Below are 15,947 nucleotides of genomic sequence, written 5' to 3'. Positions count from 1 at the left end.
TGTCACAATGAAGGCTTATTCTCACATCCATATATAAGCCTGTTTCTGTCTCTCACATATACCACCTTAATCTAGCTGAAACAGTCTCTGATGAAGCATCTCCAAAATACTGAATTCAGATATACAGTATATGCTTACAAGTATTGCACTCATTTGGAAAGGACAACTGTCACTTACTCACCCTTATGGAATTTCTTAAGAGAAATTATTCTACCTGGCTGTGTTACTCCATTCTTTGGGAATAGACTCAGTAGTTCCAGAAATATTTTGTTTTGGAACAGGCTTAAGTATTGTGTATGTCCAGGTTTATTTGGTGATGGTTATAAATCTGTCTTCATCCACAACCTAATTGGTTTGGGGTCCTCTTGGACTCATGGCTCCTGCTGGAAGATCAAGTAGCAGCCATGGCCAGGGGGGCTTTTGCAGAAACCTGTCTTGTGCGCCAATTGCACCCATTCCTGGACTGGGGGGCCTTGCTCATAGTCACTTCCCCCCTGGATTACTGTAATGCACTCTACATGGGCCTGCCTTGAAGACCATCCAGAAGCTGCAGCTGGTCCAGAATGCAGCTGTATGCATAGTTTTGGGTACCTTGTGGTTCACCTGAGTAACACCACTGCTGCCTGAGCTACACTGGCTTCCAGTTGTTTTCCAGGTGCAATCCAAGGTACTGGTTATCACCTTTAAAGCCCTACATGGCATAGGGTCAGGTTATTTGCAGGACTGCCTCTCCCTGAGAGTATCTCCCCATCCTAGTAGGTTAGAAAAAGTGGCCATGCTCCACGTCCCCTCCCTTAAATGTTCTCACCTAATGGGACCTCAGAGGTCTGCCTTATTGGTGGCCACCCAGCTCTTTGGAACAGCCTCCCACCTGAGATCTGAGGGATCCCTACCCTTTCAGCCTTCTGGAAGGCTGTGATGACCTGGCTCTTCCCCAAGCATTGGGTAAGATGGGGGGTTGAGTTGTGAGGATGTTTGAACTGGCACCTGGGGGGTAAGGTGCTTTTAACTATGTTTTATGGATTGTTGTGAGCCGCCTAGAGTCATTTTATGAGATAGGTGGCCATATAAGTCCTGTAAATAAATAATGAGGCAGCCAATCTGGCATGTGTAACCAAGATCTGGGTAGGCTTGGAGGGAAGTTTTCCCCTTTCAGAAGTGTGTCCCCCAAGATCTTTGACATCAGCTGAGACTCTGGGGAGGAGTGTGCCTATTGTCATCTGTGAGTCATTGTAGGCTTTCAGAGACTCTACACCACAGATAACCAGATGTGAGACCCTCTGGCTGAAATTGGGTTCTAGCGGACATATGGAAATGTATCATCCTCCCTGCTGCACAGCTTCATCCCTGCCTGACCACCTAGAGTCCATTGCCAAGCTGTCTATGAAGGCCCCGAAGCTGTTAGTCCTGGGGATTTCAATTTGCTACCAGACAACATTGAGTTCAGAGCACTTCTATGGCAACCATAGAGACATCCCAAGTCATTGAAGGCTCGATGTGTACCAGTAGTCCCATTTTGGACCTGGAAGTGGAGGACAAAACCATCGGTCCATTGTGATGCTCAGATCACTTTCTGATTTCGACTTGGCTGGTGTCACTCCACCTCACAGGGAGATAGAGTTTGTTAGATCGGCCCATCACAGGTGAGACCGAGTTTTTCCCTGAGAAGTGGGCAGTTCGGCTGAAGCCTTTATTGCAGCCTTGAATGGGTGGGTGGCAGAGGCCCTGGGCCATATTGCCCCTCTGTAGTCTCTCTCTGCACTTCAACACCTGATGAACAGGGTCCTTCAGACTGTGAGTTTGGCTACCTGTTCATTATATCCAGTTCCCTCCTGGGTTGTTAAAGCTGCCCAGGAGGGGACTTGTGCTAGGGTCTCTGTAGTGATTCCTTTGGCCTTGAAGGAGTTGGTGGTGCACCCCTTCCTCAAGAAGCCATCACTGCACTTAACAATTTTGAACAATTTTTGTCTAGTTTCCAACCTTCCCTTTTGGGTGAAGGGAAGGTTGAGAAAGTGGTCAGACAACAGCTCCAGAAGATCTTCGAGGAAACAGACCATCTGGACCCATTTCAGGCTGGGGAATTTCCATCTGTAATCTTCAATAGGGTTGCATTTCCTCATTTGAGACTGATGTGGAATCTGGGTGTTGTCTTGGACTCATAGCTCCTACTGAAGGAGTACATAGCAGCTGAGGCCAAGAAGACTTTCACACCTTCATCTAGTACGCCAGTTGTGCCTGTTCCTGGGCCAGGACACCCTACTCACCTCACAGTGGATTATTGCAGTGTCTTGTATGAGGGGCTGCCCTTGAAAACCATTTGGAATGGTCCAGAATATGGCAGCGTGTATAGTAAAGGGCATCTCACAATATGCCCATATGATGCCACTGCTCCGCAAGCTGCAGTACCAGTTGGGTTTCAGATGCCATTCAGGGTGCTTGCTAGTTATTACTTTTATACCCTTTGTGGGGTAAGGCCCAGTTATTTGACGGACCGCCAATCTCTGATCGTTTCTGCCCATCTGGTGAGATTGGACAGAGTGAGTGCATTTCAGTTTCCTTTGATAAGACAGCACTGTATTACCTCTTGGGGCCTAGAAAGGACCCCATCATAGCACTACCCCTGGAACAGTATCCTCCCAGAGATCCATACAGCTCCCACCCTGATGCAGATCAGAAAGCCACTGAAAACTTGGCTGTTCTCCTAGTCCTAAGGCAGAGTGCTGTTTGAGTGCCTATAGGATATTTTGTTTGGTATAGAGTTTGTCTTTTGGATGCTTATGATCTGCCTCTCTTTTAATTCTTACTTTTAAATGTAACCTGCCCAGAGTTGTTAGTAATTGGGCAGCCTCTAAATTGTGTTAAATACATAAACTTTCCAGATTAAGATAATGAGGAAAAGCAAGGCAAGCTTTTCTAGAAAGACGGTAAGATCTGACATGTTCTTGAATATGTCACAAGATGACCTTTATTACAAGTGAGAGGGTATTAATAGGAAGACTCTGTTGTGCTATGAATATTCATACACTAGTTCATCAAAATATTGGAATTAGTGAAAAAATGTTTCACTTCCCAAAACATGGCAACAGGAAACCTTATTTCTGAATTGAGCTAAGCCAGGCCCAGTGGCCATTTTGTCTTAGTGTCAGAGGAACACAATTAGCAGCAATTCAAGCAGCTTGCCACCAGTTAGCTTTTTGTTTTGTTATCTTCCCCCCAGTTCCCCCAAGGAGGAACTGTGGTTGATGTGATTTTATACTCCCAGCCAGTAGAGGCTGCATAGTTGATGGGTCATTGGAACTGCCTCAATGACTGTGATGCTGACATGGTTAGGTAATAGATATGGTTTGGTGGACATAAGAATAATAATCCTGCCCAGCTTTTACCAATCAGAACTGGATGAAAGTTGCACTGGAATGAGTCCTGACGTTGTTCTTTCTTCCTTGACAGAATGTGCCTTCAGGTCCGAGACGAAGATTTCATGCGCATTACCATGGTGTTCGAATCAACAGCTCTCTTAAGCCCCAAAGTCCTGGTGATGAGCCTGATCAGAGCAACCCAAAGAGTCACTCCCGACACGAATACCGACGGCAGCACCATCATAGTTTTAGGCCCAAAAACAGAGGTGCGGTGAAAGCTCAAGAGCAACCAACACCCGTAAGAAGCCTAGAAAAGGTAGCATACCCAGAAAAAACACATCAAAAGCATCCTCTTCCAGGCCCCACAGAGCCCAGCCCTTCCTGCAGCAATATAGCAAGGGCTTCTCAATGTAATTTATGTCCTCCAAGAATAGAGACTTCTGGAGACACACCTGTCCTCTCAGTCACAGTGCCAGCTGTGACCTTAGTGGCATGAAAACAGTAGTTTTCATCTTAGGTTTTTCACTAAAGGTGCTTCTCCCCTCCCTTGTTGTGTACTCCCCAAATACCGACAAAATAGCTTGAGAAAAATATTACACTTGTGGTAAACCAAACTTGCTAAAATCCTCTCAGCTGAATCTCATTTTCTACATGGAAAGCTTTGCTCAGTATACTCAAGATTATTTTTTCATAATAATGCAGCTTTAGCCAGCAGTACTTAAAGATCTACTAGACTGATGTTGAAAAATAAACTGCAAGAGGGTGTCATTAGAGATACGTGTTTATTACTGCCCAATTTGTTGTCAGTCATATTAAAGAGGTAAAATACTGGCATCTCTAGCGTTGAACTGTTATATAAACTCATAACATTTTTCACTCTTTCCATATTAGATGGAATTCAACATTTGTACAGAAAAAATCTCATAGTTCTTTGTGACCTAATGTCATAGCCAGAAAGATATTCAAGATCAATCCTAAATAGTAAACAAACTACATATCAGTTGTTCTGTGCTGTAATATTTGTAAAAGGTCTGTTTTTTCCATTTGAAATTTATATAACTTACACAGTACAGTTTTCCAAGCTCTTGAGTCCTTTTTTAGTGACTGATTATTTTTTGTGGACTAAAAATTGAATGTGTTTCAGTCTCAGATTCTTTTTTTTGGCGGGGGGGAGCTATTCCTACATTTATTTATTTGAGTTCAAGAGGGTAAACTTAACATACCCACTAACAGTTTTTACCTACAACAACAACCCTGTGAGGTGGATTGGGCTGAGGGTGAGTGACAAGTCCAAAGTGACCCAGTAAGCTTTTGTGGCTACCCATGTTAGTAGTACTAGCATCTATTATGGGCTTATAACTAAGGACAGTACACTCAAATTGACCCAGTAAGTGACCCAGTAAGTCACTTTTGACTTACAATTGACCCAAAGTGACCCAGTAAGCTTTTGTGGCTACCCATGTTAGTAGTACTAGCATCTATTATGGGCTTAGAACTAAGGACAGTACACTCAAATTGATAAAATAATATTTAGTTTATTATTGTACCCCACTGCAATACCACAGCATTCTCAGCAGTTTATAGGAGTACAGAAATAATTAAATAATCCATGGCCACCATTAAAAATAAAGATACTTAAAAACCAGCATCCTGTGATTGTATTCCAAACGCCCTCTGGAAGAATGTTTCAGCTATTTCTGGAAAGCAGTTAATGTAGGAGCTAACCTAATCTCTAGAGACCAATCCAGAGGTCCAGCACTGCCGCTAAGCAGCAGCACCTCTAGCCTTGGCTCTCCTCTCCCCCTGAAAGTAGGGAACTGCCAGCTGCTTTCCTGACAAGATCAAATTGGTTGGGACAGATGTGGTCCTGATGATAAATTGGTGTCAAGCCTTAAAGGGCTTTATAGGTCAAGATCAACAATTTAAATTCCACCTAGAAGCCCATGAGAAGCCAGTGCAGCACCCACACCACAGCAGTAATATACTCTCACCAGCATGTGCCAGATAGCAGACAGGCTATTACACTCTGGACCAGCTGGATATTCTTGAGTCACCGCTGTGTTTAAGGGCAGCCCCATATAGAACATATGGAGGTAGTCCACCCAGGGGATGACAAGGACTGAGTCACTGCAGCAAAGTCCTCTCACCCCAGATAGGGCTGCAGCTAGGGCACAAGCCCTCTGGTCATGGCTTCCATCTACTGTTCCAGCTATGTGTCCATGAGGACCATCAAGTTGTGGACCAACTCCTTCACAGGTAATGCTTCCCCATCCAGTGCAGCCATCAGAAATTCCAGTGGATAAACGTGATTTAGAGGCCACCCAAGTCCAAATGACTGGGTGGCTTATGCTTAATAAGCAAGAAACAGTAAAAACATAGGTACAGATCATATGCATCCAGAAGCTAAACTATATAACAAACATCTTACAGGGATTCAGTACCACCCTATCCCAAGGCCTGAGAGAATAGCCGTGTTTTCAGTGACTTTCTGAACATCATCAAGGTAGGAGCCATACAGATCTCAAGCGGGGGGAAGGTGATGTTGGTCCAAAGGGCAGCAGCAAAATAGAGAAGGCACACTTCCAAGATTCCAAAAAATTGTGTTAATCAAAGAGACCTGGAGGGCACCCACTCTACCGAATCTAACTGGATTAGCAGGAACTGGGAGGTAGGCCGTCCCTCAAATAACCAGGTCCTACGCCACGAATGGCTTTATAGGTGGGAACCAGCACCTGGAATTACACCCAGAAGTACACTGGCAACCAGTGCAGCTTGCAGAGAGTTATCTCTTTCATCAAAAGGTATTTTTCATCAACATTATCCTAAAACAACTGTATATGAACATATGAAAGAAGTACTATTTTGACATTCTGCCATACAATTAATTAATTAAAGCCACAGGAATCCCATTTCTTGATGATGGATGAAAGGCTAACTGACTTAGGTTTGTTATCCCATGCTCTGTCACATTAAAATAGTTTTCTCATATTAACTCTTGCTCTGCCCTCATCAAAGCAAAATGCTCCACTGTTTAGGAAATGAACTTAAGTTTTTAAATGCTATATTGAACCTGTCTCATGTACTGTAATTCCTTCATCCGGTCCATCTCTACTACTATCATTAGACAGAAACAATTAAAATACTCTAATAAATTCTGAATGTGCCATTGATAAACTGCAGCATTAGATACTTATCTAGACCCCAAAGGGCCTTTTTCCTGAGAAGACAGAAATTAAGGGTAATGGTGTAATAACACCTACAAAAAAATCATAGCCCAAAGAGACTAGCAATTAAAAAAAAAAAATTCTTCAGTTTAATATAGACTTATTTTATTTAAAAAGTTTCAGATTACTAGTAAAGACAAAAGCTTTGCAAAATCACTTTTCTTCTAAAATATTATTTATTCCTATTGTTATCAGAGGATATTACAAAACAGCTTCAAACATTAATTATTGTCTATCTTCACTAACCTCACCATGGATATTGTGTTTAATGGATTAACAGCAGGGGGATGGCTTGGGAAGGGGAAATGAGTAGCAATGAGATTTGGCCACTGCCATACAAGGAGCTTGAGCCAGCTTGAAAACAGCTGAGCTGATTTATTTGTCTGAAATTCGCCTTGCTTCTCAAATGCTTATAGCCGTGTGGAACTTGTGGGTAGTCAATTTCCCGTTTGCATAGGTGTGCTTCACCATGCTTTTCAGCTCCTGGGCTCAGCCTTTCAAGGATAAAGATGGCTTCATACTTCTTCAACTCCCTCCTGGGACTTGCTGGACGGAAGGGAGGAATACGACCAGACAAATGCACCCAAAATGAAGTTAGGATATTGACTGGAGAGGGGAGCACCATTTAGTTCTGTTTGGCTAGATGGAGATGAAAGGATTTTGATGAATTGGAAATAATCGTGGCATGGAAGTGTCCTAGTGACCTCAACAAAAGATATTTTCAAACCTTAAGGGTTTGGAGAAAAATATATTTCTGATGATCATCTGATCCAGTATTGTTTTCTGTGTTGGGGCCAGAAGGATAGATAGGGAAATGGAATGCTTGGGAAGAACAGTGCAAGCTGCAGGGAAACTCAAAAGCAACATTCCTGGAGAAACTATGGAAACTTTTCCTGAAAGCTGGAAACATTATCATTGCAAAAAGAGGAATAGTCCCCAAAGTCAATTTTATCATTAGATAAAAATGTTTTCACAGCTGTCTGCATGCTCAGAGAACCTATCTTTGTAAGAATCTCAGCTTTGTAATAAGAAAGTATCCCTCAGACCATATTAATACATGGTTAACATATTGGAAATATGTGGCCATACCTATTAAAAGCAGAACAGCCAGAACAATGGCAGAATAAGAATCCTAGTGTTCAAGAGGAGGAGACTGCTGTTCTCTACAGGCCCAGAACAAATTGCACAAGTTTTAAAAATGTTAAAAACCATGGAACACACACAACCTAGCATGACTAACGTCCCATATTTAATCTGTATTACTTGATTTAGAATGCACATTACAAAAATGAACACTGATAAACTTCTTATACCATCCACCATCTTACCAAAGCATTCTAAATACTTCCAATATATTTCTGCAACCTGGGACTGATTTGTCCTCTTGGAAGGTAAAGTTTTGTTGTTAGAAGATAACGACCAGTAAGTCTTACAAGGTACCAGCCTCATATATCACCACTCAGCTGCTTATTCTGGAGACCATCTCTGATACTGGTGCACTTCAGGGAAAGCCCCAAACGCTCACAGTTTAACGGGTGGGATGCAGAAGTAGCAGCAACTGCAGCAGATGGAATTGGCTGTTTAACTTTCTTCATGACTGATGAAGAATGCTGAGTCAGCAATTCATTACAGAGTGGAGTCCGCTTCAGTTTTATCACCCGACTGGTTGCAGACTTTCTGGACAAGGGAGACTTTGAGATCATTTTGCCGACTACCCCACTGTCAGCATTCCTAAGAGAGGCCTGAGAATTTTTAGTCAATGGTATGGTCTTCGCATAAACAGTTTTGGAAATTACTTTGCTTGTTAAAGTGTCTCTGCTGGGCGACTTAAGAACCGTTTGGGGATGTGAAGATGCTGCCATCTTTAAAGAAGCCGAGTTCTTAACTTTGATACAGGTACTTGTAGAGGGGCCAGAGAATTGAACTGGCTTTCGAACTATTCTATTGTTCAGCTGACTTTCTTCCTCATCAAAAGGATCAACTATTCGTCTATAAAAAAAATCATTAGGTTCACTGAATCTAGTACTGTAAAGACACAGAATAAGTATAATATTCAACATATGCAAAACTCTTTTTACTCCAATATCTGCTTAAAATGGCATGCCCCCCCCCCCCAGACTTTTCAGTCATTGAGGAAAAACAATCAGGACAATATTGGTAATCAGTTGCATTTGGCACAAACAATAGAAAAAAAATATATGTTCTTATTTAATACTGATTACAGCATATTTCCAAGTATATTTTTCTTATGCTCATGATTAAGTATTACAAAATGGGCTGAGGATCAGCTTGCAATTTAATATATAGCAAAGGGACTATTACATGGATTTTGTGCACTGAACTGTTACGTTTTATAAATACCAAAAAAAAAAAAAAATGCACAGAAGTAGCCTGTATCATTAGCATGACTTAAGTTTTTAAACTGGCTTACTAATATTGAATTTAGCATTTATTTTATAATATAGTTAGTAATAGATCATATTTTGTAGGGTTGTGATACTCTGAAAAAGATTCAGGAGCACAATAGACCACACATAAGCATGAGTGCAGCATCTCTCTGCTACTCATTAAAGAAGCCCGGCATTTTTCAGGTATCCACATGAGCCTGAAAGAAAGTTGCTTTAAGAAATGCCCTCATTAAAGATTCATTTAAGATCATTCAGCTGCCCAGTCACTTGTTGAGATGGGCCATACAAATTGAATGAATGAATGAATAAATTTTATGTGGCTCTTAAAGCAAAAGCCCTTTTTTTTCCCCCCGGCTTGCATGGAGGCCTGAAAAAAGTTGCACTATTTTAATGAAAGCACAAGTGCTGCCCTTGCACAAGGTCCAAAACATTTCTTCCTAATAACGTTTGAAACACACACAGAGTCCTGATATTTTGTAATGTATTGTTTAACATATATATAGCAGGTGGGTTTACTGACCCTTCTATAATACACTTAACTACACAATCATTTGGTAACACACACATTCCTTCTATCAAAGTGATATAAAAAATCAAGTGCAAATATGGCTTCTACTCCACATAAAAGCTACAACAGGCAATGAACCACAATACCTACCGTTTACGTACTGGAGACATGTTCTGAAGGCTTCCTTTCAAAGAATGCTCCTCAAGAGTCCAGCACTCTATCAGCTCCTGTGGTACTCGCCAATAGCTGGCACCTTGTAATTTCAAACACATCATTTCACAATATTCAAGATGCATAAATTTGGTAACTTCTACCTGAAATTCACTGATATGCAATAAGGAATGTGTTAATGCAACTGGAAACATATACCCGCATTACAACAGTTTCTCTTGTGTTCCCATAATTAAATTAAAGGGCAATATTATATTCTGAATATTTTTTCCTACATACAAAACGGAACTATATCTAGCATTACATGAGTGAGGTTGCTGACATAAAAATATGAGGTCTTGTTCTCTCCCCTCATCCTTTTCCTGCACACATCCCATCCTTTGGAAGATTTTCAACCTGATGCACTGGATCTAGGATGTATATGGGGGGAGGGAGATACTGCAGGATGCAACTCCTACTTTCTAATTTATAATCATTTTTTCCCTTTCTCTTGTGCAGCAATTGCCTGAAGTAGTAATATGTTTCCAGAAAGAACAAAAATAATGGATCTTACACTTATTTAACCAATTCCCTTAAGAAAGTATGTGGACATTTTCAAAATTCACAATCCTTGTTCTGGCAGAAATGAATATTAAACTATCATGCCAACACATGATAGCATGAACCCAATACATGATATTTGAAATACACATGATATTTCTTGTATTTCACAATTGCTGACTACACTTTTTATGATATTGAAATAACGGATAGCTGGCTGTTTGAGCCTGAGTAATAATAATGCCCAACACATTCAGTTTGTGCTAAGTTAAGAACCAGCTATGTCCTTTTCCTTATGTTGCTGAAGAATAAATGAAAAAATACCCTAGCTATCCCTCCAAAAGATGAGTCCTTCAACAGCTGACTTCTAACCACATGTGCTTTTAGTCTTTACAGAAAACTCCATCTTCAAATACAGAAATACATATATATACCTCTTCCTTCCCATGCCTCAAATGCATCCATTATCTTTTTCAATTCTGTCGCTGAATAGTAACTCCAAATGTACTGGATATTGTTTCCAGCCTCTCTAGGAAGAAAATGTAGAAAAAGACCAAATGAAAAGCAAAATTTTGCTGAAGTTATTTTTTCATACCCAGAAATCATAAACATCTGAACATTCATTCCCATGGTCTAAATATTTAAGGTAACAACATTGTTGAAATTTCTCTTTAACAAAAGGAGAAGTGTCAGCAATTCATAAAATATTTTGCCAATTTTTACTCTAAACAGAAAATGCATCACAATTCATTTATAGTCATATGTTAATGTAGTCACTTGGCTGAGAAACTTCTCACCTCTTGTAAATATTTTTACTATTTATTCGTTCTCCTAGTTCCTTCTCAACTGCAGTTGTTCCATCTGCTTTTGTAGCATATATTCCAATTACTCTACTCTCACAGCTTGCACCAGAAGTGTTGAGATAATGCAAGACCCAAACTGTAGGTTTAGTGCATATTAAGCCATAAGAGTCACAAAAACCTATGAGTGCCTAGAAAAGAAACATACCAACACATATGCACGTATACACATAACAGTCAAACAATGTGGCTATATCTTACATATTTTACATAATTTGAGTTATAAAAAAACTATCCAAAATATCTGCAGCCTAATTCTATGAATGTAGGCCTACTGAGTTCATAGTATTTTGCCACTGTTAAATGCACAGATAAAACAGCTTAACAATATTTTACTTCAAGTATTTATTCTATGTGGCCAAAGTCATTTGCTAAATGCAACAGACAAAATATTTTACTAGATTTTATTAGAAACATGTAGAGAAAACACAATAATATTCAAATGGATTACTGAATTGTGTTTATCATTGTTGAAGGGCTATGATTTAATATATGCATGTTTTTAAATGGATGAAAAATTTCTCTGGTATAATTGGACTGTAAGCATTGCTACATTACACTGTAAAATATTTACTTTAGTCCTATCAATAGTAATCTATATATAATGGCTAATTTTTTTAACCTTTTCCCTGCCAGCCCATCCTAGACAAAGTGGTTTGTGGAATATGCCCCAATAAAAGATAGAAGTTATATCCAGGTCTGAGAAACATGCATTATTTGTCCTTTATCAAATTTTGAGTATATATCACAGAATAATTTAAGACTGTAGGAAAATACAGGAATGAAAAAAGAAGGAAAACCTTCTTAAGTTCAATATTTGTTCTTAAACAATATGTCTCCATTTCATTAGCTAGGTGGTCAACAAGACTGTACGGGTAAGGAATGCCAAAATAATCAGCTTCTTCTTGTAATGCAATTCGTGTTTCCTCATTTTCAGGAAGACACACTTCTCCATGAAGATAATTTAAAAGGTATTTAAAAAGACTGCCATCACGATCAATAAGGCATGCTCCTGAAAAGACACACAAAAAATTTATACATACATTGTATACTACCATTACTCCAAAATCTGTATTAACAAAAAAGGGAGTTCAATTAAACTTTTACTTTATATTAACCAAGTTGAACATAGTTCAAGAAATTGTATTAGATCAACACAAGTAGGATTACCTTATACAGTACTAGAATTCAGAAAATACCTACACTGGGAAATTAAGACTTTTCCAAGCCATGCTAGCGCTTTACTGTACATATAACAAGCAATGTTCAATTTTAATTGTCAAACTATTTAGAAATTGTATTTCCCAATGTCATATCATATTTGCTTACAGAGGGCTTAATTCAAAAGTTTTTCTATCTCTGTCCTCTAGGCTAGAAGTATACACCTTTTTTAGTATGAGGACCATATTTGGCTATTTAGTGGCATGCCAGGAGCTGCACTTCAAAAAGCAAACAAAGGGGAAATTGATTTATTCCCATTTATATTTAAACTGCATGAAACTTAGTATTATTATTCCCTATCATTTAATAAATTTCCTCTTCTGTCCCATTACAAATTAGTTTGATGGCAACTTTGGGAGAGGCTCTGAGGCCATACATGAGGCTTTCAGGAGCTGTATGTGGTCCTGCAGCCACAAGGTGCAGACCTCTGTTCTAGGTGATCACATACTAACAAGGCACTGAAGAAATATTTTCCCTTCAACTCTAATTACACCCCCAACTGTGCATTGGGCTTTGACTCAGAACACTTGTTCCTATATAGAATCCAATCAAACATCTGCAGAATGAGAGCTGTACGTAAGAATGAACTGATGCAGACAGAAGAAACCAAGAGCTGATAGTCAAGCTCACAGGAAAAATAATGCAAAGAAGCATACAACCAAGTTATCTTGTGGCAAATGTTGAAATGGTGTAATGCATTTGTTTATCTTTTCAAGTTTTAGTTATTTGCAATTTAAGAAGCTATTTACCTGAATTATCCATTTTTAAAGGAAACCGTCCACTGAACATTGCTGCTAACATTGAATCCTTAAAACGGCATAAAGATTCACGTCTAGCAGTATACCTAAAGCCTCCAACATTAAGTCGAATAATATCTACCATTTTTTCAGAATTGCTGTCATCCATCATTTCTGCAGTTAATATTGTTGATTAGATTATGTATTTTGACACCTGAAAGAAAATAGTTTTAAAATTGTATTTAGGGGAATAAATAAGAAAATTAATATTTCAGTCAGCATTATCACTCAAAAATAATAGTTAAATGACTTAAATTTTGTGCTGATGTTTCATCTCATTCCTTTGTCTGGACATTTAGTAGAATTCTCCCAATGAAGATCCAAACAGTCACATGGAATGAATATACAGGTCACGCTTCTAACCTGATATTCTTAAAACGGTTGGAGATTCAGTTCCTATAATTCTCATTTCTCAGTCACGGTGGCTGGAATTTTGTGAATTGCAGTTCCAACACATCTGGAAGGCATCACTATATTAGGTAATTTATAAATGCCTTGTTTCTACATGAGTTTCTCTCAACCATACAGTGAAAGCAAATTATATCCATAACCAAAAATCCAACTATTCATATTTAACATTAATCCCAAGAAACACATACAGTATAGTACTAAATATCATAAGTTTTTGCACTTCAAGAATCTAGTACTCATGAACTATTAGAGAAAAGGCTCTGTGTCTAGTAAACATATATTTACTCACTCAGCGAGACTTACTTGTGAATCAAAATGCATTAAGGCCCTATTTTCAGAGGACACCAGAAATATATGGAAAAAAAGAACTTGTTTTACAAATTCATGTCCATGATTCTATCTAGACATCTAGTAGTTGGTATTGGTCCTTAATGCTAATCTCCCCTTATATCAATCTTATATAAAACCTAAGCATTTTCTATTTGTCCTTTGAAGTCTCCCAGTCAATCTACTTGATTACATTAGTAGAACTATGTTGGGGAAGGATTAACCAGGAAAGGCATATTTGGAGCCAGAACAGACCATGTTCCTCAGGCATTTCTTCCTTTATCCAATATGGTCTGGGAGAAACTTGTGAAGTAATGACCTAGTGTGCAGTTCTAAACACTGAGCAGCTACAATTTCAAACTGAAATACCATGAATATTTGCTTACTTAGCAATAACACCCAATCACTTTTGAATAAAATAGGCATAGTAAGATGGTGCTCCATAGCAGAAAGTACATACTTTTCATCAAAAGACCAAATGCCAAGAGTAACATAATATTTTTTACCAGAACCTCCTTTCAGAAGAGGTTACCCAAGGTATGAAAACCTTGCAGGATTGTCACTGAGGGGAAAAAATAGGGGCCAGTACTTTGTACACTACTTTGAGCTGCTGTGCAAACATGGGTTATAAATCAAACAAATAAATGCACTACTGCATGACTTTTCTAGACAAATGTATTGAATAATGGCCTGCTATCCATAAAAACAGCCTGGTTTATAAACTTCTTTAACAAATAATAAGAAAACATCTTATGAGTACTTCAATCTATGAGTTCCTATTCCTCCTTTTCCAAATATACTATGTCATGAGAAAACATGAGGGGACTAGAAATGGAAAAGAAGAATGTCTTGGCCCAGTGAAATTCTCCAAATGAGACAGGCTGGCTGCACAATGAAAGCCTCCTAGAGATGTATGCCATGTCATTAATATGTCTATCCCTTATACAAATTAGGTCTTCAAAATGGACAGCAGAGTTCTTTGCTAGACCCAGCAATATTGTTTCTCTCCCATTCCAAGATCCAAAAGGGGATATGGAACAAACAATGCTGCTGCACATAACAAACAACCATGCTGTACAATTTGAAGTATGAATAGAGGCCCGGCAAACTGGACTCTTTACATTAACCATGTCCAATGGTCAGAAAGTACAAAACTGTTGTATTAAACATCTGGAAGACAACAGCTGCCTCTTTCTATCCTGGGGAGAATCCAGACAGTTCATAGGCTTGCAGCCAAGGTTCCTTAGAAGAGCTAAGCATCACCATCACTTAGAGTAAGGGCACCGTTTCTGAGCTACTTTCCCTAGGAACAAGGCTACCAGAACCGAGTTGCACAAATGTGGGCGGCCACTAGAAGCCAGCAATGGGTCTTGTGTCTTAGCTGCCATCTGGAGGTTGGCCGGATTTTTGCAGTTCTACTTCAGAGCCAATGTGGGGTAGCGGTTAAGGCATCAGACTAGAAACCAGGAGACTCTGAGTTCTAGTCCCGCCTGAGGCACGAAGCCAGCTGGGTGACCTTGGACAAGTCACTTTCTCTCAGCCCTGGGAAGCAGGCAAGGACAATCCACTTCTGAAAACCTTGCCAAGAAAACTGCAGGACCTGTCCAGGCAGTCTCCGAGAATCGGTCACGACTGAACGGATTAAAAAAAAAAACCTTGAAGGAACCCTTCTCCCCTGCTAAGTCAGTCAAGAGAAGTTTTTAGGCATGCCTCCTTTTCCTCTTTAATAAGAAATGCTGTACGTTTCCAAGGGCAGGGAAAACGCGGCACCGGCCAGAAGACGGACACAAAGGGGAAGGAAGAAAGGAGGCCCAGACCAGCCGCTTCCTTCTTCTTCTACAGCCAGGAAACACCAACGGCTGGAGGAGGAGGAGGAGGAGGAGGAGCCTGTGGGACACAAAGCGCTTCGCGGTAACGGGAAAAGGGGGTCCGAAGCAGACGAGGCCGAAGAAACAGCACCAGGATCGCCTCCGCTCGCACGCTCCGTTACCTTCCCAGTCCGAGACTCCGCCCAGAATTCCCGGGAGAGGCACGCGTAGCTCTGCCTCTCTCACGCCAACGTCCACCGCCCCTATTTCCAAATCCGGCGGAAGGGACGAAGGGGGAGGAGGAGTCACGCCCGGG

At 40.1% G+C, this 15,947-nt stretch overlaps 3 protein-coding genes across 7 annotated transcripts in view; 2 read left to right on the top strand and 1 right to left on the bottom strand.

The window, feature by feature from the left end:
• The window catches only part of SPATS2L (spermatogenesis associated serine rich 2 like), a 69,451-nt gene extending 64,956 nt beyond the window's left edge, over positions 1–4,495 (top strand). For all 4 annotated transcript variants that reach the window (XM_088135668.1, XM_025172617.2, XM_088135669.1 and 1 more), the window contains one exon: positions 3,448–4,495. In XM_088135668.1, the coding sequence (XP_087991794.1) occupies positions 3,448–3,852 (405 nt within the window). In that variant the 3' untranslated portion in view covers positions 3,853–4,495. The remainder of the gene's footprint in view (positions 1–3,447) is intronic.
• Positions 4,496–4,871: 376 nt separating this feature from the next.
• Positions 4,872–15,927, bottom strand: KCTD18 (potassium channel tetramerization domain containing 18). 2 transcript variants are annotated; one of them, XM_088135670.1, is made up of 8 exons: positions 15,814–15,902; positions 13,449–13,542; positions 13,038–13,239; positions 11,868–12,079; positions 11,005–11,198; positions 10,642–10,736; positions 9,647–9,749; positions 4,872–8,569 (listed from the first exon to the last, which is right to left on the bottom strand). In XM_088135670.1, the coding sequence occupies exons 3-8, from the start codon at positions 13,195–13,197 to the stop codon at positions 8,026–8,028; spliced, it is 1,308 nt and encodes a 435-aa protein (XP_087991796.1). In that variant the 5' UTR covers positions 13,198–13,239; positions 13,449–13,542; positions 15,814–15,902; the 3' UTR covers positions 4,872–8,025. The 2 variants fall into 2 exon arrangements, with proteins under 2 accessions (XP_087991796.1, XP_007437383.2); XM_007437321.4 differs by lacking the exon at positions 13,449–13,542 and having other exon boundaries at positions 15,814–15,927.
• The window catches only part of SGO2 (shugoshin 2), a 20,228-nt gene continuing 19,837 nt past the window's right edge, over positions 15,557–15,947 (top strand). The window contains exon 1 of the mRNA XM_088135816.1: positions 15,557–15,734. Within this exon, the coding sequence (XP_087991942.1) occupies positions 15,557–15,734 (178 nt within the window). The remainder of the gene's footprint in view (positions 15,735–15,947) is intronic.

This window comes from Python bivittatus, unplaced genomic scaffold (assembly GCF_059951505.1).
Source record: "Python bivittatus isolate LINGU-HERP-01145 unplaced genomic scaffold, Pbiv_v1 ctg000200_np1212, whole genome shotgun sequence".
Classification (NCBI taxonomy): Eukaryota; Metazoa; Chordata; class Lepidosauria; order Squamata; family Pythonidae; genus Python; species Python bivittatus.
Note: the sequence above shows the minus strand (reverse complement) of the source record. Positions and strands in the feature narration are given on the sequence as shown.